This window comes from Centruroides vittatus, unplaced genomic scaffold (assembly GCF_030686945.1).
Source record: "Centruroides vittatus isolate TY-2023 unplaced genomic scaffold, ASM3068694v2 contig_1215, whole genome shotgun sequence".
NCBI lineage: Eukaryota > Metazoa > Arthropoda > Arachnida > Scorpiones > Buthidae > Centruroides > Centruroides vittatus.
The window spans coordinates 1,840,277-1,866,815 of NW_027120777.1; the positions used below are offsets into that span (position 1 = coordinate 1,840,277).

Genomic DNA, 26,539 nt, shown 5'->3' on the forward strand with positions numbered 1-26,539 from the left:
TTTATTGCACAATAAACTAATTTACGATAATAACTAAATTATAATTATATTATTCTGTACATTATTGAAAGTATTAATAAAACATTTTTAAAAATAATAAAAAGAAAGAATTTTAACAGGAACGTACGTAAGTGTGTTAAATTACAGATGGTGAACTTGATATGACAAATTTATTCAACAATGTAGGTTTAAGACCTGTATACATATGTCTGACTTATGCAACAGTCGATCGAACCAACCTACAAGTGGCAAAATATCCTAATGCGATTACAGACAAGGGTAAGTTTCATGGATCACAGGTTAAGAAGTGATGGCTTAAGTGAAAAATCTAAAATAATGCTTATTCAAGCAAAACAAAAGAAAAATCCTTAAAATCTAAATTTCCATTTCCTGAGGAATTTCTGCTCCAGGTACAAAACAGTAACTTAGTTTTTATTATTTGTAATTTTAATTCATGTTTACAAAATTTAAACATATATGCCAGACATGGGCAAATGCGTCTCTTTTGAGTTACGTGCGGCTCTCGCCGAAAGTGTTAATTTCTGTTTTTTATTATTATTTTTACAATTTTATTTTTATAATTTTGTGAAAATATGTTTATTAAAAAATTCAATATTTGTTTTATATTATATTTATATTATATAATAAAATCGCACGCTTTACCATATTATCCACCAGGACAGTACAGAACTGCGGCTCCCATGCATTCTGCAAAACCTACATTTTGGCTCCCACTGAACTCTTGCTTGATGTATGCATTTCCATCAAATTTTAATTCATGTTTATCAGCATAATAAAGCACTCTTTCATAAAAGAAAAAAACAGTATTATGATTTAAGGAAGAAGAAATTGAGGATTGTCTTGGTAAGTGGTCCTTATAGAATGCAACATATCAGTGTGTGAATTAATTTGAGACTCAAACTGGCAGCAAAATATTTGACTTTCTTCTTGTAAATTATTGGATGTTCTCTTCTCACCAAAAAAATAAGCTTCTATTCAAACATTTCATATCAGTAAGTCAATGAAATTAGATATATTTATATAAACTATATTGATATGTAAAATGATAAGCTTTATTTAATAAATAATATATATACACACACACTTTTTTTTCCATTGGGAAAATAATATACAGACCAGATGTACGAAAATGCTTGAGTACATCCAATTTACAGTTTATTTTTTTGTTTCACAAATGTATGATCTGATCAAAATCAAACTTTGATCAGATCATACATTTCAAGAACTTTCATGATAAGAGTATAAAAGCTTCTTTTATTTATTGTTTTATCACAGTAAATTTTAATTTAATATGTTTTCTTTCAGTTTTAAATATAAAATTTTTGTTACCTTATGTTTTTAGTGTGTATCTTTGAGATTAGCATTATATATAAAGCAGCATCTATAAATTTATCATATTTAATTTATCAAATTCTATTTTGATTCATACCTTGCAATTGAATTCAAGTCCCACTCTATTCATAATACAAACATAAATCTAAAAACAATGCTTACAATATTATAACTGGTTTTTATCTTATTTTAAATAGTTTGCTTAGTCAAATTACTTTCTCATTCCAAAAAAATATAATTTTTGCATAAACTAGAAAAACAGATTCATTAAAAATTGTATAGAATGCAGGTCCAAATCAGTAATTGGGCTGCAATTTGAAAAAAATGTAGACCTGTAAATTCCCACTGTCATCTGTCCACTTGTCTTTCCTTAATCTCAAGAACAGATATATAGAATCACAAATCACACCTAAAGAGATAAATGAAAGACGAGACCAGGAGGCCCCGATTAACTATATACAAACTTCCAGTTTAGAATGGAAGTAACATGAATTCAATTAAACACTTTTTTTCTGTAAGGTGTTAGTCAGATGACCAGCACTACTATTGTTAAAAAAAAGTACGATGTACAGGGGCAAGCCACTACTAATTTGAGGTGGAGAGTGTATATTTAAATTAAATAAATTAAAAATTTCATTCTGGCATTGTGACGACGTCACAATAAATAATTGCTCTTAAGTTATATTTTTTCTTCATAACACTGCAAAGAATGTAATCTGTATGTAACTTCCAAAAGCCAATTTAAAATTTGTCAATTGGGGAAATGGAGGGATGAGAGATGGGCCCAATGTATGTGGGGCAGACTATCCCATAAAAATTCCTGAAATTCTTAACTCAAACTGAAGTCTTCCGGAATAGCAGATTGATGCTTTTGCCATGATTTTTTAATAAGTCTTCAATAGAAATTTTTGATAATCCAGAATTGTCCAGTATTGATGTACCATTCTAGTAGTTCACAAATCTGAATTTGTTTAAACATGTGATGCACTAAAATCCTGGGAGTACATTGCTACGGAATTGAGAGCAATATAAAGAAGAAAAATAACTCATTTGTTACAGCAACCTTATTTTTGTCAAGTCAGACATTTCCTGTACCAATATTTACACCACAATTGTCAAACAAGTTGGTGCAAATAGGTCCACAGGCCAATGTGAAAACAGTTAATCTATTGTTGATAACAGATTTCTTTCAGTTTTAAGGAAGAAGAAATTTGAGGGGCTTGTGTAACTTTTTTTTGCAATAATTATTTTCATGACATATGATTCACAAATCAGTATTCACAATGATTTGTTTGCATATAATATACCGTACATTGTTTTGCAGGTGTCCAGTCAATCTTAACACCATAGAATGCATGACTATATCATTTTCGAACTGATTAAATAGTATGCATACACAATTAGAAACAAAGGCAATGTGCACTCATACAAAAATGTATGCAAAAGGGTTCCCAAACTTTTTGAATCGTCAATTAGCATAGCTTTAGTTTACTAAAACTACACATATCCAAATTTTAGATTTAATTATTTTATATGTGACTAAAACAATTTTACTGTCAATCCCTCGAAGGATTCCTCAATCCCTCTTCCTTTTGCTAATACATATGATGATAAATCTGGTGAGCCAGTATTACTCCAAACATCATTTTCATGCAAAGGATCTACTTACAGCATGCAAATTTACATCCCAAACTATCATATGCATAACTCATTGGACTAGTAATTTTTAGTGAACTGTCTTTAATTAATTTCCAAAGATGCTTTGTCAACCATTTTGAAGATCCCTTGTCTACAATGTTCACATTGCATATAACTTATTGAAATTTATGTGTTTTTGCAAAATTTGATATCACAATTTTCAATAATATGGCACAACTCTCATCCAGTAGGCAAATCATCTGATTAACAAACTGCCACTGTATTACAAGTCTAGTCTAAGATAAACTTATCAACTAGAAAGTTAATAAATAACTTAAATTTTTCTAGTGAAATTCTACCCACTTTCTGAGTATTGTGATTCTTAGTCTATTTTATCAACATTTATAAAAACTTTCATGCTTTTGGATATTTCTTGTCTATCTTCAACATCAAATTTCACCTAAATGTTCTAAATTCCACCAAATGCTGAACTTTTTCAAACATTTCTCCTATTTAAATTCAAATTAGGTTTCCACATTGTTAAGCAAGTTCAATTCCCTTTTCGAAAAAGCATCATTTTTTAACACATTTATATCTTTCTCATTATTTTTACAAACTCCTTCCATGTCACTAACAAGACTATATTCCTCATTACGCAGGCTTACTTTGTAAATTTTTAACTTTATAACAGGTTCATATGTTACTCTACTAAGACAATGATGATGTTCTCTGCTTGCTTCCCATCATAGTGTTTTCCTATCCCCCTTCATTAAATCCTCTCTAATATACATGTAACCACTTCAGCTAAATATTTCCAAATAGCACCAACATACTACTTTTCTGTTCCCTTTCCTTCCCATCATGCTCTTCAGTAATTATGCACCTTAGTGTCATCTTGGATCTTACCTTTCTCATTTCTCAGCATATTAAAAACTGTCTTGTTCCTCTCAAAATTCTCAAATGAATATTAATATCTGCCTTAGTCTATTCTTGGATCTTACCAATCTAAGAATAGACTAAGGCAGAAATTAATACTATTCTGTACACGTTTCTGGTAGTGTATTTCTTTCTGTTAACGTCAACATAATTAAGGACAAAAAAACACACATTTTAAATTTTATATTAAATTTATAATATAATTTTAATAAATGACCACAGTAATATATAAATAACAGATGATGAAATATCTTTTGATATTTTATCTGACAAATTATGAAATGAAATCTTGATCTTTTATCAATTTCTTTGTACAAAAAGATAATATTTCATTATAAAAATTTACTTTTTTTAATTATAGAAATTAAAATTATTTTAAACAAAGAAATAATCAAAACAAGTTCATTTATAGATCTTTTAATATTTAATATATTAAAAACAAGTATTGAAACAGTAGATAATATTTGTGTTTCTGTAAACACAATGAAGTAAAATATACATGTGCTTCTGTACAAATATAAAACAAATGATATTCCCAATTTAGAGAACAGACTGCCTACAACTGTCAATGTTACTATTTTGGGACGAACTCACTTCAATTTCCACTAATTCAACAGCAAGAGGAAGTGAATTTTCTGATTCGCTGATAACAGTAGAAACCACATTATTATCAGGGATGATGGAAGTCACTGGGACACTATTTGTTGTGTTCAGAGACACTGTGGTCACTGAAGACACTATAATAGAATACATTATATTAAGTCTTTGATGACAAATTTATATTAAAATTCATTTAGCAATGTATCTTTTCACAATTAGAAAAGAATTAATTTACCAGTATACATTACATATTACACTATAAAACAACAGACTTCAGTTTCTTGAAAAATTCTCTCACAATCTCATGCTAGTAAACTATTTACATTTTTAAATGCATACAGTAACAATTAAATTTGATTCTATAGATGTCCTTATACATAAAATAAATTGTTTATGACAAGATATAGTGAGAACAAATATGATAGATATCAAAGCTGAATAAGTTACAAAATTATAACTGAATATATTAATGTCGAATAATTTTCAAAGCCTAATATTAATTAAACAGAACTCCATGGGAAGACGTTTAATATCTTGTTATAAAATGAAGCATGACTTTTTTCCATGTAAAGGTAATTCAAGCATCACATAAAAACTTTAGCAGTCAATTTTGCAAACAGATAATGAAATTTTTTTGTAATTACACTAAAATTTAATTTCAAATGCTGTAAGCATTATAATAATCAATAACAAAAATAAATGTGTTATTCTATAACTGGGATAAAATAAATCAAATAATCCCCAGTAAGAAATGTGGCACTTGATGAAAAATAAATCAATTTTCAACTCTTGTTACAGGAAGTATTTTATGATTAAGTAAAATAAATTTTGTTACAAAATGTACAGTACTTTGTTTGACTGCAAGTAGGAAAAGTATTATTTTATCTGTTTGGTTGGTTACAGAAAAAATTTTTTATGGTTAATTATTAGAATACTGTTAATTTAAGTAATTTTATTTTATATTATATATGGTTTCTTCATTGGATATATTTAATTTACTTGAAAACTGATTAAATAAAAAAAATCTCTTTATTAAGAGAAACTATTAAATGGACCTTTTTGATTAAATTTTATAAACAAAACCATGATATATACAGTAAATAAACACAAATTTACTATAAAATCTAAATATATTTCTTCAATTATAGGATGCATATTGTTTTAATACTCTGAACTTCCTATAAAATGCTTCAATAATCAAATATGAAAACATTATCAAGTACTAAAAAAATCTGTTCATAAGTTTTACAAATATCAAATTTTGTAAGTCATTAATATTATGTTTAATGATTAAAAATTCTATAATACAAATAAAGATGGGATTCTTAAAGTATCTATATCTCAAATTATTTCAATTAATGGCATCTTATAACTGAAGAAATATATATATATATTTTTTAAACATTTGACAACAATTATAAATAATGTAAATGAACATTAATTACAAAATTAATTCAAATTACATAATTAATAAATATAATTTTATAGAAATTAAAAAACAAAGAAATACAACTTTTTATAAAATACATAGAAACTCGACAGGAAAAAGAAAAATCATAACTTCTTGATTAAAAACAAATCATAAATAAGTATAATTACCAGTACATTACGAAATACTAACTGTTTGGTTGTTGGGCAGCTCGTTGTTGTAGAGTAATTGGGCAGTCTTTATGAGCTAATAGCATTGTTTTTAAATGTGCAACTTCACTCCTTAACATTGTCACTTCATGCTGAAAAATAAAAATATTTAATTTCATTATCATTAAATTTATGTAAAATTCTTCAGAATTACAATTGTGAAAATTTAATAATTATTTGTTCATTTTGATATACATTAAATATTTTTTTATGTTCATCATGTTAAACAATTTTTCCAAATATTTCAGTTCAATAATACAATGCCGCCTTGATTTATGAGTTTTGTGAAAAACAGTTTCAGAAAGTCATCAATAGGGAAGCAAAAATTCAAAAGAGAAAAATGTGCTCTTGTTGTTCCACGTTCAAACAAATTAAAATCTGTAAGTTTTGTTAGATATAAATGATTGAGAAAGAATGTAGAAAAAGAAAGGAATTTACATCAATCAAATAGTGCCAAAAACCCTTTGACAAGAAGAAAGTACTCATTCGCCGAAAATAGAAATACAAATTGATTTTAATTTAGTACTAAATTAAAATCAGAGGTTCTATTAAACCAACTTGATCAAAAAACCTCAATTAACATTTTTACTTTTATATTTGTAACAGTAAATTAAGTGTTGTTGGTTCATTTTCTAATTTCCTTGTTATTTCAATTCTTGAGTTCCTTTGTAAAGTTGGATTTTTTTGGCATTTCTTTAGTTCTTTGATTATTAAATATCTTTCTGAGTACTGAGGTGGGAAGGTTTGCATATCAACGATTATGCCATAGGAAGAAGTTATGGCAAAAATAGAGGAATAAGAGAAATACTAAGATGTGCAAATCATTGATGTACAAAAACTGACCATATTTTCAAACATTAAATCAACTGTACACAAGTTTGTTTCAACATGCAAACCAAAATTATCATGTTTAAAGATTTACAGGAATGGGGTTGATTTTTGGAAAACTTGGTTAAGATTAGATTAAAGCAAAATAAAACATTTTGTGGAATATCCATTCATGTGGGTATTTACCAGAGTTTGAAAAAGTTTTGGATAATTTTATTTTATTTCTTAAAAGGGAGACTCATCAATCCCAGAAAATTATAGTTATTACACTGTTACAGAAGTTATTTGCTTCAGTATATATGAACAGATTTATCTGAATTCCAAGATGGATTACGATGGGGCTCTTCTACAGTTGATCACATTTTTGTTTTGAACTACAGTAGAATATTATTTTGGATTTTTTCCCAGGCCTGGCCTGGTCAATGCAATTTTACCTCCTTTTAGCAAATCTATAATTCAGAATAATGGATTTTTTTACTAGCCTTGTCTATTGTAAGCTTTGCATTTTTTTCAAAGTTTAATTACTATTTGGGTGTTCCCAGGAATTTGTAAAATGTAGGGTAGAATTTGTGGATGTTTTATAATTCAAGAATTGTATGAAGAGAGACAGCAGGTTGATACAACTGAGAAGGAGCTGTCTAGTGAACATTCTGATGCCAGTCCAAGTGTAGTCCAAAATTTAGCAAAGCATCAAATTTTTCCAAGTTGTGAAGACCTTCCTGACTATAGGCTGTACCTGGCATTGCTGCTTTTCTGCCTATTGAATACAATATCAAAACAAACCAAAATGACTAAAATTTGTTAAAAAAACTCATCCAAGTGAAGTGCTAATGAGCATACATAATTTATCTGTATATATTGTAAGCACAAAAAAGTTTCCATCAGCTTTGTCACACATACAGCAGAATTATAATCTTTTAACATATATGTGTTTCTATAGAATAAAGAATAGACATCTCAAGAGATTAAATAATTTCAAGCACAGGTATTTCTTATATGTAGGGAGTTAAATAACAAATATTTTCCTGGGTGTTTGGGAAATGTTGTTTGCGATATAATGGATTCTCAAACAATGGAAGATTTTCAGCACCCTGAGCAATCTGTTAAAACAAGGTTCTACTGTATTTGGTTTATAAAAAATGTGAACATCTGATATAAATAAAACTTATTCCATGTTGTTAAATACAAAGTAAGTCTTAACAGTATTTATATTCAATCTGGTGAAACGTAGATTAAAAAATTTAACATTACATTCGCTTACAAAAATATCTGATGCTAAGAACATAATGGTTAGATCTGTAGTGAGGTGTGTAGAATGCTGATACTTGATAGCTTGCCTTTGTATTGAAGTGCTATTATAAAGTTTGACAAAAGTATTCAAGTGGACCATACTTTTGTTTTTTAATGAATTAAATTAATGGATGCCTTTGTGTGGATATGAATGTGGGTACATATATGTATAACTTCAGTGAACTAAACTAAACTATTATTTGACACTATATTGATTGACAAAATGTTCTGAAAAAAGATTATGCTGTCGGTAAAAAATAACAGTTGGGTATTTATTATTAATAATAATCATTATAAAATATTTTTTATTATTTATAAACACTATGATATTACAATTGAATTAAATTACTATATATTCTAAAAATTATACCTGTAATTGGGTATTGGTATCTGACAATTCTTTGGCTTTTGATTCTAAGTTATGAATCCATTGTTTTCTACGTTGACGACAACGATTAGCAGCTGCCCTATAATATAAAAAAGTTCAAAAGATAAAAATAAAGCATTTTATTAATTTATTCATATTGATCTCAAAACTTCATTTTTTATGCTTTTGCTTAGTTTTGCATAATTCTTCTTAAAATGAAATGCACAGTGTGTTATTTATTAGAATAAATCCATAAAGTTTTATTTCAGCTTGCACCTGCACCTGCACTGTTTATTAGAAGGTACTTACTATAGGAGCCATCCAGTAGTAAACTCCAATAGTCTTCTATCCTTTGGGAATTAGGTGCAATCTTAATGTTATTTGAAGGCAGCCAGTAACTTTTTTCATTTTGTTTGAACTACACAACAAACATACTTTATTTCAATTTGAATGCTGAAAAGGCTTTGTAAAACTTAAAAAATTGCACAATTTCTTATCATCTTCCAACAGACATCTGTATCTATTAGAATAAATGTAGTGTATTGATGACTGGATGAAAGGTAGTTAAGGTGTCAAACTATTGCAATAGTTTGACACCTTAACTAAGAGATTGAAAGAGATAGTTTCCTGCAGGAAACTATCTCTTTGTACATTTTATGGGTACAGAATAAGACTATTAAGACTTTCTACCTTGTGGGCACTAGTAATTTAATTAATGGATAAATGATAGTTCAATCTTTTTAACTTGAAACACTTGAATTGTTATTACTGCCACTCCTACTTAACTGTTCAGGCTTATGACCAGCTCTCCAGTTTGGGGAATCTCCTTTCTTAATCTTAGACTAGTTTCTGCAGTCAGTCATTATTCACTACATGAAATACTCACAATATCCAAGACTACATATTTCGTTTACAAATTTGTACTGTATTGCACATCCCATTTGAAGGATTCAATGACTTTAAAACAAACAATGTATCAAAAAATTAAAGTTCATTCATAAAAAACATTCAGATTAATATTTTAATCTTTGCTGACTGTTTAATTTCTATCTCTGTATTTTTATTTTCTGTAATATTTAGAAGTTATCAAGTTAGAATCTCCATTAGACCTTTTCTTTATCTTAAATGAGAAGTGTAATCATTTTTATTCAACAATTAGGTCAATAAGTGAGGAGTGGCTATATTTCAAAAATACAGTTTCTATACTGAAACTGTGAAAAACTGAACTTTGTAAATTATTTCTAAATCATTAAATACTAATGACAAAAGTTAAGATTTTTAGAAATTTTGTGTAGGAAAATATATAAGCAGTTGACAATTATCCATTATTTTATTGAATTTTTTTTTATTTCTTAAAAAAGACTACAGTACTTCATTTTCAAGGATAAACTAGGTAAAGAGGATTATAATTTTCATTAAAAATTTTTTTGATTTAATTGTTTCTTCTATTATCATCATTTTACAATATTAAGTAACAAATTAAAATAAAGCCATCGGCTTAAAGGAAAGCTGCCTTGTAGCAACTTTTGCAGATTATCAAAATCCATAAACTACAGAAATGATACTAGTTCTTCTGTTGAAGTTTAAAAATATGAAAACAAAATAATTTTCTTTATTGGTTGACAATACTGAAAAGGTTCAGGTCTGGTGAGTGTTTATGATTTTATATAATTCATTTTTTCTAAAAACAATAAAAGCTCCCATTGTGAATACTTATAGATACTGTATATGAAAAAATTTTGAAAATTACCTGTTTCTTTCCAAAAATTTTCTTCTTTTTTCATCAGGATTATCATCATGACCTTTTCTTCTCCTCCTAAATAATTTATGATTTTTATTAATGTTTATTATAAGCACTTTTAAATTCTAAGCAAAAACCTTATTACAAAAACAAACATTGTTAGCTAATTGAATGACTATCTTTGTATTAGCTGATGATATTGAATGAAAAACTATATTAATAGATCAGAGAAAACAATGTCATATTTGAGTACAACTTAGTTGTTATCATGTATTACTACTACTACTACTACTACTACACATCAAACATTATTATAACCATATCATTAAATACAAGATTATTTCAGACAGTTATTAATTATTCAAATTTAATTTGGTCAAAAGGTTTAGCAGTTAGACTGCCATCTTGTACTGAGTTTGATAATTACATTTAAAATATTCTGGAAGAAAACATTATCCTAGATTAGGACTTAATTACACTACCACAATGCCCATTTAAGCTCCATTTTCAGATCAATTAACTCGGATGGTTATATAATCCAAGTTAATTATCATCCAACTGGGGACAACTTTGAACTCATAAATCTCTGAAATTAATTGGTTCAGAAATGAAGATCAGGTAGCATAACTGGTAGTATATCTGAACAGTAAATAGAAGTTGCAGGTTCAATCTTTCCTTCCAGAATATTCTAAACTTTTAAATTTAATTTAAATAGCAATTAGTCTGCTATTTGTATTAATATCTTTTGGTAACAGATATAAGAAATTTAGTCTAATTATTTAAGGTGCTATAACTTGGCTAACAATTGAATAATATTTAGTGATTAGATTAGTATACTCCCAAGCTTGAACTTTACATAGATCTCTTTGCATAAAGTTCTATCACAAATATAAGCTTTGATCTTTTTCTAAGATTATTCTCATCATGCTTTTGGTATATAGCCTGCATTGAAAGAAGTCTTCCAGCAGGCAAAGAAAGTAGTAATCATAATTTTAATAAGTCTTGGATAACTCTGTAAGAAACTGATGAATTGTCAAGGTCTAGACAGTTATTGTCAGAGTTCTCAAACAGCATTCAATTCTCTTCACTTGCAAAACTAAAAATGGCATTTCTAATTATTTTTAAAAAATTTTCTATCTTATTGAAAAGCAAATTTATCAACATTCTTTCAAAAATAATTTGTTAATAATTTTTTTTTTACAAAATAGTAATTTCTTGCTAAAAATGCTTGCTTCCTATTGGCTTCAACTAAAGCATTTAGTTACTGAAAATATTAAAAAATGCTACACACCAACCAATGCCAAATATTATTGGGCCAGAAACTGCTATAATATTAATAATTTATAAGACAATTTGGCACTAGAGTTAGACATTAGGTGCCATCTCTTGATAAATTTAATAATTATAATTAAATAATTTAGAACTATTCAGCATTGGTTGGTGTGTAGCTTTATAATATATCAGGTTTAGTGATGATGTTTGTTTATTAAAAAATGCTTCAGTATATATGTATATTCATAAATTTAAATTTTTTGTTCATGTTTAAAATTAATTTGTTTATGCATTAAAATTTTGGATGACTTGAATAAGCAATTTATGATACACAAATTCCTAATGTGTAATATTGATGTGTATAAAAATATCTCAGCAACAATCCTCCTCACTCCCTATTATAATCATTTTGTTAACATATTATATGCTAACAAAATAACTAGTTTAAATTTAGATCTTAACTAAAGCAATTATTATATTTGAGTTCAATGAAACGTATGCAAATTCAAACATGCAGAACACACTTAAATTTCTCTTTGTTGTTCATTTCCACATTATCAAAACATTCAAAAGTATTATAAAATTTTATAACTATAGTTATAAAAACATTTAAAATACAGTAAGACCCCAGTTAACACTGCCTTGCTTAACGCGGTCTGCTCGAAGCCTAGAAAAAAGCTCAAAATTTACGCTGATTTAAATTATTGTGGCATTTTATTGATTCGTATATAATACAATTATTTACGAACACAAACCAATCAAAAAAAGGTACTTTCTTTAAATCTATGTTTGTTTGGTGCAATTTTGGAAAAAATATAACATCATGGATGCCATAGGAAATATCAGCTTCGCTTGGCAAGAATTAACTGATAACGTCTTCCACACTCTGTTCATGCATTTATGGCTGATGGTATCCAAAAATTCTCAACGAGAAGAGCCTATCGCTGTATCATTAGGTTGACTTTGGTCAACCTAACGATACAGCAGGACTAGGAAATGTAGAGGAGCAAGATATTGAAGAGTTACAGCAGGTTTCTGGTGAGAGCCTTACCAATGACGACTTTCAAGAACTGGCAGAACAAGGAATTCTGCAAACAAAGAACCCAAAAAAATCTCTACAGATTTCCTTAGTAAAAGTATGGTAACGATAAACAAAATCGTTGATCAAATTGTAGCGAATGATCCGGATTTTGAAAGAAGTAGAAAAGCAAAACAAGGCGTTTTGGATGTGATCTGCTACCGACATTTGCTTAAGGAAAGAAAAAAAAGCGACAAATGAAACTACATGACTTTATTGCAAAAAACCAGAAATTTCAGAAAAGTCAGGACTTTTATCACAAAAAATGAACTTTACATTTCTGTGTGCATGTTTATGTGTTATTTTTAAATTAATTTGTATAATAATATATGTTAAATAACTTAAAATTAGAGTAAAATTTGTTTATTTTTGGTCGCATGTTCCCCTATCTCTATTTACTCTATGTTAAAATGACCTAGTTTAACGCTGTTTTGTTTAGTGCTTTGTCGTCTAGGAATGCATCCCCCGTGTTAAGCGGGGTCTTACTGTATTTTAACATTTTATTCATCATTGCACTAATGAAACATATGATGACTATGCAGTCATGTATCATTAATTATATTGATGATACACAGTAATCATTTTAATAAATTTGAATGATTACATCATGTATTTTCTCAATTCTTAAAATTCAAATTTATGTATAATTTTTTAAATTGGAAACATTTTTTGTTAGATATTTATAAGTTAAATCTTTTAAAGATGTTTCAAGGGCTTTCAATTTTTTGCAAATGATAAAATACAAATAACTTAATTTTTTATTTGTTAAATATATCTAATTTATAATCAACAAAAATTCATATATTATAATCAAAATCAGTAAATCTTTTTTTCATTAAAAAAAGGCTAATTTTATCTTTAGTTATGCAGAATATCAGAAAACCCTTATTATGCTTTATGCATTGGAGATTATGCAGCAAGGAAGCTTAAATTGTGTATATTCAATTATTTTATTTATTTATTACAAAAAATTATTGCTTTTCAGAATAATTTATACACTGTAGATGAATTAGAAAGCTCAAATGGACTTGGATTTAAAAATTTCATTTTTTATTTTTTTTTTTGCATTTTGATTGATATTCAAAGAATTCTGAATAAGACAATAGAAAAACCTCAATTAATGAAATAATTAAACACACAAGGATTTTTGTTTCAAAAATTCATGTAAATGTTCTAATATGATATACTTTTTATAGAAAAATGTAACTATATCATTAATATAAAATATATAGGAAAAAACTATTTAATATTCACTATTAGTTGTCATATGTTTTTGATAATTAAAGCTAAATTAAATAAAAATAAATTGTTAAGAGTCAAAACTGACAAATTATTTTAAACTTACCCAGTATTTCGAATATTATTAAGACCATTTGTTGTGGATTTAACTGTACTATTTGAATGATTAATTTGGGGAGGGGAAACAGCATGAACTGGAGTGGCTACTTGAATATTTGAAGTTGGAGAATGAGATGATGATGACGATGATGATGGTGGTGGTGACATTCCTGTTGCAACAATCCTATGATTCTGTATTGTTTCTATTAATTTCTAAAAATTATAATTGAGTTAAATATCAACAATGCTAAAATTTTTATACAAGTTTATATAAGTTTAAATAATGTTTTATTATATTATTTAAACTTAAATTCACCAAAAATTTTATATTTAATATATTTTAATTGGCTAACAAATAAACCTTATTACAGTATTACTGAGTTGAAAAGTAACTCCCATGATCATAGACAAATTTTAAAACAATTAGAATAATTTTTATATTACATATATCAAAAGAAATCAAAATACAATTATTATTTTTTGGAAAAAATATTGTGCTGCTATATACTATTGAGAAAATAACAAAAAGTACATTAAACAAATCGTTATACTAACTGATCAAAATATAAGGAATGAAAAATCTATAGAATTAAATACATATTATGATATACGTTCTTACCATTTTAGTTAAAGAGTTGTTCTGATTTTGTTGAGTGGCAGGTTTTGAAGCAACTGCTACAACAGGTGATGGTACTGGTTGTGTTGCAAGAATAGGATTGGTACTAAATGTCAAAGGAAACTGTGCAGGAGTTTGGCCATTAGCAAGTTTAAAAACTAATTGAAACACTGGTGCTGCTATTGCAGGTACAGGCTACAAAATTAAATGCTTTCATTTTCAAATTTAATAAATAAATACAGTAAAATTTACTTACTAAAAAATTATTGTTGTCATAATTAATAGAGCAATAAAAAAAATTTCAGAAAATTATATAAATTTTGTTCAAAACATACTATATTTTTAATTTATTCTCAAAAATATAAACTCTCAAATCTAGTTTATCATTACTGACTTCATTATTATTATTCTCTACTTCTCTTACAGTCTGCACATTTACTGTAAAAATTTACAGTAAATTTCTGACATACTCTATATTAGAATAAAGAATGAAAAAGAGTGAATGGATTTTCTACTTCCATTTACAAATTTTACAGAATCCTAAATTATTTTGTAATTATTATTTTGAGAAAAATGATAAGGCTGGTGAAATTTTTCATAAACCATAAATATTTCTGTGATCTAGCAATCCAGATCCTATTGCATGTATCACAGTACCAATATAAAACAATTTTATTATAGACAATTATTTTATATTACAAGTGGTTTGATTCTGTATCTTGTTTTTGTATATAGTGGAAATTCAGTGATTGAACTCCAGTGGTGCTAAATTCCAGATAATCCAAATGGCAAAGTAATATATACATATATATGGATCTCCTTTCTCTCTCTTCTTTCTCTCAAAATACATATTCTGGATGGTACAAGGTAAGCATAACAACCATGTAATGTGTGCAAATCCTCAAAATAATTTATTATTGGAATAGAAAATAAAGACTAATATCCTCTTTCCACCTTCCTATGTGCTTACTCATGGAGAGATTTAAAACCCTCCACATGCATGAACTGAATTTCAGTTCTCAAAAAACTAGATCAGTCATTCTAATGTAATATAATGGTTCATCTAAGTACAGTACATTGAGAAATCACAAATTAATATTGGTAGAAAAAGAATATCATACAATTCAAAACACTTGTACACCAATTAGTGCAGATTAGCAAGATTCTAATGTAGCTTTTAAATGTATTTTTAGAATTTTTGATACTTTTCTGTTAATGGGACACCAGTTGTAACCATAATCCGACGCACAATTCCGTCTCCTTACTCACATAACCCAAAAGTTGTAGTGTAATTAAAGTCAACTGGATTTAAAAAACCACATTTTTAGTAAAAATATATTAAACATTACAAAAATGGATTGGGGAAAAAAGTTCAAAAAAACCAATAATCGTTCATACATGTTAAATCCCTAATATGTTTTGCATATTTTTGCATCAATATCATTGCAATGTTTAATATCACATCCACATTTAAATTATAGTTAAAGCATGAAGTTTAGGATTTTAACAGGTATTCAATTTTTTCCTTTAAATTTAAGCTTTTTTATCAAATTTTAAAAAATGGCTAAACTGTTTTGCGTATTAATGTATTTTTGTTTTATTGTTTAACGTCTTGTGGATATGTAAATTAAGTTCCTTGGGAGTACAAATGCAAAACAAACTTTGATACTTTAATGTTGTCTGTGATGTTAACAGTAGCTGTAGTCCTTTTTAAATTTTTGTTTTTTCATTTTCGAATGCAAATGGATTTCACAACATGGCCAAAAGATGAAGAAACTGCAATTCTTTTTTTCCAAGATAGAGGTGTCTTACATGCTGAACAACTTCATTCAAGAAGTCACAAAATGAACTGATTTGGCTAATACTGAATCACCAATATGGAGATGTGACATTAAATCATACCATGAAAAGAAGGATTTGCAAAGTCAAAACTGGTTCGAAATTACCTGTATTTCTTTTCTGCTCTTCAGTTTATTTATTTCTGGTATCTAGAATTAACTTCTGTAGAATTTTGTCAACTACAGTTAAGAATGAATCACTGTACAACTGTTGATTGAAATAATTACATGTGTAAGGTATATGTCATCTCAATTTCTTGGCCTGTGGTAAAAATAGGTGGTTCAAACAAAGTTGTGGAAGTGGATAAAAATCTCTTTACATGCAGAAAACAACACATTTGATGTGTTCTTCCACATCAGTGGGTATTCAGTGGGATTTGCCATGAGTCAAAACAGTGTTTCTTAGTCACCATGCCTGATTGTTCAGCTAAAATTTAGATTACTGTGATATGAGATAGCATGACAGAAAGGATTCTAATCTACTCTGATTGTTAGAAAGCATACAATAAAATGATGAGTTAAAATAGGCCTGGATATGAACACCTGTGAGTTAACCATAAGTATAACTTTGTAGACCCAGAAACCAGATGCCATACACTAAACATAGAAAGATTATGGGGGATGCAAAATGAAGAAATAAACAACAGTGCAGCACTTCCTGTCATCACTTAGATTCATACCTAATTGAATTTATATGGCATTGATTGTACTCAGACTGAAATCTTTACAGCAATGATAAATGAAATCTGCAGGTTTATGCCTCCCAGTAAAATAAACGTTGTTGTAAGTTTATTTATTTGTTAAATTTTAATTTTCCCAATGTTTTTTTGAAATGTAAATAGCACATGATAAAATAGAAATAAAACACAGCAGTAAAAGCAACTGGCATCCCATTAACAAAAAATACCAAATTTTATAAAATAAAAAATAATAGTTTATGAAGTAAAATTTATTATAACAGTTTCAGAGGTTTTAGGATTAATACAAAAACTTACCTGAATAGTTGTATTTGAGGTAACACCAGAATTTATAGAAACTGGTACAGTTGAAACTTGAGATATTTGTGTGGAAAGAGTTACATCTGTGCTGCTAACTGCTCTTGTAACAACAGCAGTTGGAACTCCAGTTGTACTGGTTTTTGGTGCAGATGGTGTTGTCAGTCCTCTATTATTTAAAAATGATAGGAATTTTAAATTGATAAATTTTTAATGTAGTTATTGGTAAAGCACTGTTTTAATTAATATGTCATCTACATACCTCTTGTATGTGAGAATGTTGGAAACAAATTGCAATATGATTTTTCTTTCAAGCTGCCTGATCACCAACTCACATAGATTCCTTGAGAGTGGGCTGCCCGTAGGTACACCACATTTTTGTAAGTACGTATTGTTGTTAAACTGGAAGAAGGACGTGTAACATAGAATGTGCGCCAACTCCAAAACACGTTTACAGTGTGCAGTAGCCCCGAGGTTGCTTAGTAATAGATGATTGCACAGAAACACAGTTGTATTTTGATTGAGGGATATAACGAAACAAAGTCAAAGATGGTGAGCACGCATCTTCAATTATGGTAAGAGGCCGCAAGGTGGTGTGCCTATGAGCAGCCCACTCTCAGGGGATCTATGCGAGTTGGTGATCAGGCAGCTTGAAAGAAAAATCATACTGCAGTTCGTTTCCAACATTCTCACATACAAGAGTTATGTAGATGACATCGTTATTTTAATTAATATTTTGGATTTGTCAAAATATCATACAAATTCATCTAAATAGATGATAATTTATTTATAAAAAAATTAGTTTAATAAATACGTATTAAGGTTTAATTTAAATACAATTTAATATATTTTAACAATAACAATTTAAATAATTGTATTTTTATTAGTGGATTAAAACAGAAAAAATTTATTCAAGTTTTTAATATAAATTACCTTTGTTTATTTATTATACAATAATTGTTAGAAATTCTTTAACAACTTATGACTGCAAAATAAATATGGAAAACAACTGGTTACTGACAGTTCATTTTATATTTGTTACACATTGATTATAAATATGAAATATCTTCATGATAGTGAAATAATAAAAGTTCTCCAGTGATCAATATATTATTCAATAGGTTTAAAAATAAAAATAAAATTATGAATGAGATCAAGAGTATGCCATTCTGTGATGCATCATGTAAATAGCTGATGTAATCTGCATAAAAATGAAGAAAATATATTGATATCAGTAGTTTAAAACAGCAATAGTTATGGGTAATTTTCAATTGATAGTGTTTGCTAGAATCATATTTTCAGGTATGGCATATGGAAAAATTGTTCACTAGTATTCCTGTGAAGCCCAATTCAGGACTAGTGCTGGCAAAAACCAGAACTTCTTGAAATTGGTTAATTGGTTTTCAACAAAACTTTAATTTTTAAATATCAGATACCAAACTGGTTTCAAAACCAGTTTGGTATCTGATTCAGTAGAATTAATGTTTTATTTTTGGATTTTATTAATGTTAATAAAAGTACAATAGTAAACATTAGCCAAGATTCCTATATATATATTGATATGATTGCATCACATATTATACCAACCAAAATAAGTATAAAGTCAGTGTTTCTTTGCTGGTGGTAAATGCTGCAAGCCTAATAATTTAACAAATAGCATTTAAAAACTTTAATGTGAAAACTAGCATGAATTAATTTAAAAACAATAATTTTAATCTTGAAATTTAAACATGAATAATAAATGGTGTTTATATATATATATATATATATAATATATATATAAATTTGAGGATTGTAAATTGATCCCATGTACAAATTGTAATTATTACAATAAAATTTTTCAGTGATGTATCAATTATATGGAATTATCTTAACTCAAAGCATACTTTACTGCCAATTAAACATGGAAAAAGCAAATAAACACAATGGTGTGAATTCGTTGCCTATTCAAAACTAGCTTTTAAATGGAGTTTTTGTTGCCAGCAGTAATCATGACATTTCTTCTACAGGTTTAAGATGTATTTAGTAAATAAGCTGTCTGCTCTGGAAGTTCCTGTACTGGAAACAGATAAAATAATGATTTACTTATGAAGCAAATAATTTTTCATTTTAGTGTGTTGTTCAACATAAATTATTAAATATGAGAAATATAATGGCATTAATTAAGCTAAACTTACATATTCTTAATGATAAAGAGAATATGGATATTTATTTTAACTAGAGTTTCAGAAAAATGAAATTGACTGTGTGTTTGTGATATACTGTGCTAAAATATAGATGCTATGGGAAAAATGAAAAGCAATTTAAGGATATAAAAACATTAAGCCAATCTTGGCTTAAATAGTAACCATTACATTTTTCTACAATGTCCACGTTAAAGAAATTTCATCTAAAATCTCCTTTGTTACAAATGTTAAGGATGTGGAAGAAATAACAATAAAACTGCAGTCTAAAAACATTTCAGCTATACTTCACAATTCTGCAATTCTTTATTTGGTAGCATTCTTTAGTTCAATCCTGCTATGTAAAAGCTGTTTTATTCCAAATGATTATAAAATAAAAATATAGCATTACTCTTACTGAAGAGAATCTGAGATCACATCTTTGCCAAGATACATATTAACCACAAAACACTGTAAAAACGAGGAAAGTAGCTTCTGTAATTTGATTTCAATAAATGGGGTTTGCATTCTTTATTACCTATTATTATTTTTATTAAAATAAAATATCCTTTTCCTACATCATTTTGGATAAGTCTAAAGTGCTGTGTAAACTAATAACAATAAAAGTACTGAAACACCTGATTCACAGATTAAATAAATTGCGATGAAAATACATTTTGTAGTTGGTAATCATTTGACACAAAAGCAGGAACACTTCTGTTTTAGCAATATTCTATTTTTAATCTAATTTTTCAAAAAATAAAAATTTTTTAATTGCTAAGATTAAAAATCAGTCATGAAAATACTAACAGACAAATGAAACAAAAATTCTTATAGTAATGATAAAAAAATAAATTTCTTCAAAGAATAAAAGAATACTTACATCTGCACGATTTTAGGAAAAAAAAAATTCAATGTTGAAGAGAGAAAATTTACAATTAAATGACAAACATATTCAATTTCAGAACAAACTAAACAATATTCTAAATTTTGAAAAAAATTTAGAAACATGCTTAATTGCTAATCATGCTTTAAATCATCCACAATAATAATAAATAAAAATAGTGACTAAATAATTCTGTTTATACCACAGTGAAAAATATTTTTTTGATTAGATAAAATTTTCACAGATAAATTTATATTTGAATACTGTACATTGTATTAGTTAATTCTAAACTTTTATGGTATGGTGTTTAATGTGTTTAATACAATAATAATATTTTTACTCCTCAGCATCACTCTTGATTTAAATAATTAAATATGTATAAATAAGTGTAATTTTCTTTAATACCATAAAAGAAGAATTGAATCACATATTTGTTTTATCTTTTTATAGTTGGCACACCATTCTAGTTTCATCATTATTTGTGTCAAAATTTCTCTACAGATCATATATATAGAGTGGTAATAAAACTCTCCATGGACAACTATTTCAGACTAATAATACATAAAGGCAAAAAGTCTATGTCAGTCATATGCTAAATGATGGTTCCAATTGCATCGCCTCCAGCCCTTTCATTGAAGAAGATTGTTGTAATCTCAGCCCGTAATGAAATAGAGCAACATTGTCAATTATAATGTTTTAGTACATGAAAAAATAGATACTATTTACCTTTTTAGTGCATTCTGAAACATGCTATCAAATAAAACAAGTAAATGCTTCACTGAACAACACATTGAGTACCAGAGAATCACTACATAAGAAATGCAATGCAGGAGTGGCTGAATGTGTGGGTATGATTATGTTGGCTCTGTTCAAATTAAATGCTAAATACCAAAATATCAAATGCAATTAAATAAAATGACATTTGATATTTTCTACTAAATTGGATCATTTGCTTATCCTATCACTGCTAACCTAAACCTAACCACACATTCAACCATTCCCACATTCCATCTATGTTATGAAGTAAAGCATTTAATTGTCCCATTCACTGGCTTGTTCCAGGATTCCACTTCATATTTTGCTACCTTTTAATTGACAATGTTGTCCTATTTTCATTAAGGACGAAAATTTCAACCTTATAAAGACTGAGGGGCAAAAATTTGCATCATCATTTAGTTCATGCTCAACAAAGGAAAATCACTATAGGCCTTTTGCTGATGTTTACTATTAGTTTCTGAGATAATTGGCCAGGGAAACACTTTTCTTACCACTCTGTATAAAGGTATTTATTATTCACCAGAAATTTCAAAATCAAGGATGTTATACTTACTAAAAAATACAAAAAAATTTAGGTTGTGATGTTTGTACATTACATTTTACTAAAAAACAAACAATTCATTAAATTAAAGTGTAAAATATCAATTTATTTCAATATTTAGAAAAATGAATGCTATTTTGATAGAGTGTTTTTTAAGTCTAAAATGTTTTTCAAGCTTTCTTAACTCATCTTTGGATATGCTTTACAAACTCAAATGAACTTAAAAGACATTGAAAACTTCAAACCTTTAAAGAACTTCAAACTAGCCTATTTGACATTATACATCAAAATGAAATTAGGACATTATATTTTGTTTATTTATACCTATTATACAAACCTAAAATGGCTTTATAATTTTAAAACTACATTTTGAAACATTCTTAAATTAAACAACAAAAAAACAAATAAACGAAAAAGCTAAAAGCATAAAACATTTGGTGTCATAAGTTCTTTGTTTTCCTATGATTCGAATGTCCATTCCACCATCTGTTGCAGCATTAGTTTTTTGTTTCTTATTTGTTTTTCATTAAATTTTTATTTTGTTTATTTATCTTGTTATAACCTAAAATGGTTTCGCAAATTGAACCATCAGTTGAAGAATGTTTTAAATCATGTTTTAATGTATAATGTCACAAGTGCTAGTTTAAAGTTCTACTGAGGTTTGAAGTTTTGAATGTCTTTCAAGTTTGTCAAAGTGTACGTAAAGATGAGTCAAAAAGGCTCAAAAAACATTTTGTATGGAAAATTAACAGATTTTTTTTTACTGAAATAGCATTCATTTTTCTAAATATTGTATGTAATGTGGAGCTGGAACAAGCAGATGATTTAATTTATTCATAAAACTTAATTTTTTAAAAATGTTTTTCAATTTCAATGTAAAAGTAACACTTACACACATGTTATTACTGGTGTTTGAACAACTGTACATGCACTAGTACTTGTAACTGTGTTATTTGTAACATGAAGAGAAGATGGCAAAAAAGTTTTTTCTGGTGATCTAGGAACAATTACTTCAATTTCATTATCATTACTGTCTAAAGTTGTTGTTGAAGTTAAAGAATTAGATGGAAAAGGCATAGTATCTCCTAAGTCTGTAGGAGTGTCATCTGGCAGCACTGTAGACGTGTCATCTGAATTTATTAAATCACTTGGTTCAGCAGTAGTTGTGGTAACTGTGAGATCATTTTCCACTGCTGTCACAGGAATTGGTGTATTCAATGAGTCTTGTTCAGATATACTGGTTAGTATAGATGAAGCCTAGAAAAAATCAATATAAAAAACAAAATTTATTTGAATTGAATTAATTACTTTGTTGTAAGGCAATTTAAATAAAATACAAATAAGTGATTCTTTAACATTAAAACATTGAAAGAAGCAAGCAAGTTAAAAAACACTCAGCATTAATATTAAGTGATGGGAAAAAACCAGAAAATCTTGAAATCGGTTAGCAGTTCATATTAATTTTATTTATTAATATTAATAAAAGTACTACAGTAAATATTAGCAAAAATTCATAAATATGCCTGCATCATTTATTATTCCTTCCAAAAAGAAGCCAGTGTTTCTTTTATGTTGGTAAATGCTGAAATGTTTAAGTATTTAACAAATTTAATTTTAAAATTTAAACATTAGTATGAGTGCGTAGCATTATTTTAAAAGTCAAGGATAGTAAATTGCCGCCTTGTACAAATTTGTAATGTTGTACTACGAGAGAATTTTAGTGTATCAGTTATATAAATCATCATAGATCTAAGCATGCTTTACTTCCAACTAAAAGTCAAAAATGACAAGTAAACACAATGATATAATAATGATATTGTGTTTTGTTTACATTTTTTTGTTTAATAATGATTTTATTTTTCACGGAATTTTTTCAAAGTATGTAAAAACTTTTGATTGATTTTAAAAGTAAACATTCTTGTCTGTCAAATTTTATTTATATTTTTATTTTGCACTAGCAGACCCGGCCATGCGTTGCTGTGGCTCAAAATGTATCTATTATAAATGTATAACACCTCCCCCGTGGGGAAATTTCAAAAAATCCCTTCTTAGTGTACATTCTCTTGACATACCCTATTAAAACGCAATCAAACACACATCTAAAATAGTATAAATAGAAGCCAAGTTTTTCACGGTAAGCCTTAATCCTGTCCCTCTCCCCCGCAAGGGAATATCGAAAAATCCCTTTTTAGTGTATATTCTGTTGACGTAACCTATTAAAACGCAATTAAAAACGCAAAAAACCGCAGCAAAATAGTATAAATAGAAGCCGAGTTCTTCACAGTAAGCCTTAATCCTGTCCCTCTCCCCCCAGTGGGGGGAATTTCGACATGTATATTATATAAAAACACGTGCGTATTCGAATGCAACGTGGTGTCAAAATTTCAAAGGAATCGGTAGGAACAAACAAACGTTATATTTTATTTATATAGATAGATAGATAGAAAATGATCTGCTTTAGTCCATTCTCACAGAAAAGCATAATGCCTCACAGAAAAGCAAACTTAAGTTAGCGCCATCTGTTGGACATGAAAGGCTTAATCCATATATAAATATATTTTTGAAAGGGGGAAATGGTGGTCTTCACATATGCCACAAACCTTCGCGGGAGTGTATTAAACAACTTCCCGAAGTTTCATGGCAATCGGATAAATGGTGTGGTAATGCATGAAGGACAGACACACACACACACAGACAGACATACATTCGTTTTTATATATATAGATGTGATGATATTTTTATTTTCCTAATGTAAGGAAAGTCATTTTGTTTTCAAGGTTTCTAAGACCAATTATTATATAATACATCAACTAATGACTATATATTTCACTTCTTTCTATCGTCAGAATGTTTAGAAGAAAGAGGAAAGAAAAGTCAAAAAATATTTTAAAATTTTTCCCATTTACTGCTTGGAATTTATGAAGATAGAGAAACAAGAGTAATTAAATTTGGTTTTCAGTCAGTTTTTAATTAAAAATTTATAATTTTATCAAAAACTATAGAAGTATTATTTATTTAAATTCAAGAATATAAAATAATAACTATGTAACAAGCAATAATAATTAAAATAAAATCCATTTTTTTATTGTCTACATAATTTTTTTATTAGCCAATAGCCATCAATGGAAAGTGATCAGTGCAAATATAGTAATGTTAGAGTGGGTAATACATCACAACAAGCTAGCCAATCAACAATACTGTCGTAAACTCGTGTTTTAGATGTCTGTTGTAAAGAAGAATGACTGCTATTGGAGTTCTAAGAATGATTGACATTAGCTAATCGAGTAGTTGATGAATAAAATTGTGATGTGGGTCAGAATGTCTACATTTCTGACTAGAATGTTGATTGGATGTTAGAAAACATGTTAGAGCATCACGAAAACCTTAAACCAGTCAGAATTTATAGAAAGTAAAGCAACCAGAGCAATCTTAAGTTAGGGCTGGTCTACTGGCATGGAAAGTGTTTTAATAAACAGGTCATTCCCAACTTTCAAACGTAACGTGCATATGCCAATAAGAAGTGTGTTGATAATATGACGAATTTAGCCTCTGTAATCCAAATTATACTTGGTAGACCAATCTCACAGCAATCTTATTGGCAAATTGATTTTATTTTATTTTAATTGTAATTTTAATTATAATTATATTATTTTTTGATTTTATTTTGTAAAGTCTACATCATATGCATTTCGGGCTGGTTTAATATTTTCCAGTCCCTCTTCAGTGCTACAATTACAAAGAAAGTAAAATGTTTTAACTAAAACACGACGTAGATGAATAGCTACACCAAATTTACAAACCTCAGAGAAAAACTTACAATAAACGTTGGTGGTAATTACAACAATATTTCCATGGATAGGGATGGTAAACCTTGTACCCATTTACAGGTATCCTAAAGATTCAAATTATCTTTCTTGTACATAACTAATATATGGCTAATACAAGTAATATTGTAAACAACACTTATACTTACAAGTTTAAAAACTGTTTCCACACACGTGTATAATGAACACACTAAAACAACCCAATTACTAAAAACCGACAAACAATTGTATAGATATTTCCAAAGCACCACAAATTTACGACAAATTGGCTCCAGCATACTTCATTCAACACTTTTACAACAGTAATCAAGTGATGATGACATAATACTTATCAATTTATTTTATCCCAACGCCAAGTATTATGTCGTCATCACTTGATTACTGTTGTAAAAGTGTTGAATGAAGTATGCTGGAGCCAATTTGTCGTAAATTTGTGGTGCTTTGGAAATATCTATACAATTGTTTGTCGGTTTTTAGTAATTGGGTTGTTTTAGTGTGTTCATTATACACGTGTGTGGAAACAGTTTTTAAACTTGTAAGTATAAGTGTTGTTTACAATATTACTTGTATTAGCCATATATTAGTTATGTACAAGAAAGATAATTTGAATCTTTAGGATACCTGTAAATGGGTACAAGGTTTACCATCCCTATCCATGGAAATATTGTTGTAATTACCACCAACGTTTATTGTAAGTTTTTCTCTGAGGTTTGTAAATTTGGTGTAGCTATTCATCTACGTCGTGTTTTAGTTAAAACATTTTACTTTCTTTGTAATTGTAGCACTGAAGAGGGACTGGAAAATATTAAACCAGCCCGAAA

The 26,539-nt window shown here is 28.0% G+C and overlaps 1 protein-coding gene across 1 annotated transcript in view; it reads right to left on the reverse strand.

The window, feature by feature from the left end:
• Positions 1-4,328: 4,328 nt before the first annotated feature.
• Positions 4,329-26,539, reverse strand: part of LOC136987024 (cyclic AMP-dependent transcription factor ATF-2-like) — a 58,524-nt gene continuing 36,313 nt past the window's right edge. The window contains exons 5-12 of the mRNA XM_067284661.1: positions 22,787-23,151; positions 17,529-17,697; positions 14,699-14,890; positions 14,087-14,292; positions 10,401-10,466; positions 8,654-8,750; positions 6,149-6,257; positions 4,329-4,664 (exon numbers count right to left, since the gene is read on the reverse strand). Of these exons, the coding sequence (XP_067140762.1) occupies positions 4,468-4,664; positions 6,149-6,257; positions 8,654-8,750; positions 10,401-10,466; positions 14,087-14,292; positions 14,699-14,890; positions 17,529-17,697; positions 22,787-23,151 (1,401 nt within the window). The 3' untranslated portion in view covers positions 4,329-4,467. The remainder of the gene's footprint in view (positions 4,665-6,148; positions 6,258-8,653; positions 8,751-10,400; positions 10,467-14,086; positions 14,293-14,698; positions 14,891-17,528; positions 17,698-22,786; positions 23,152-26,539) is intronic.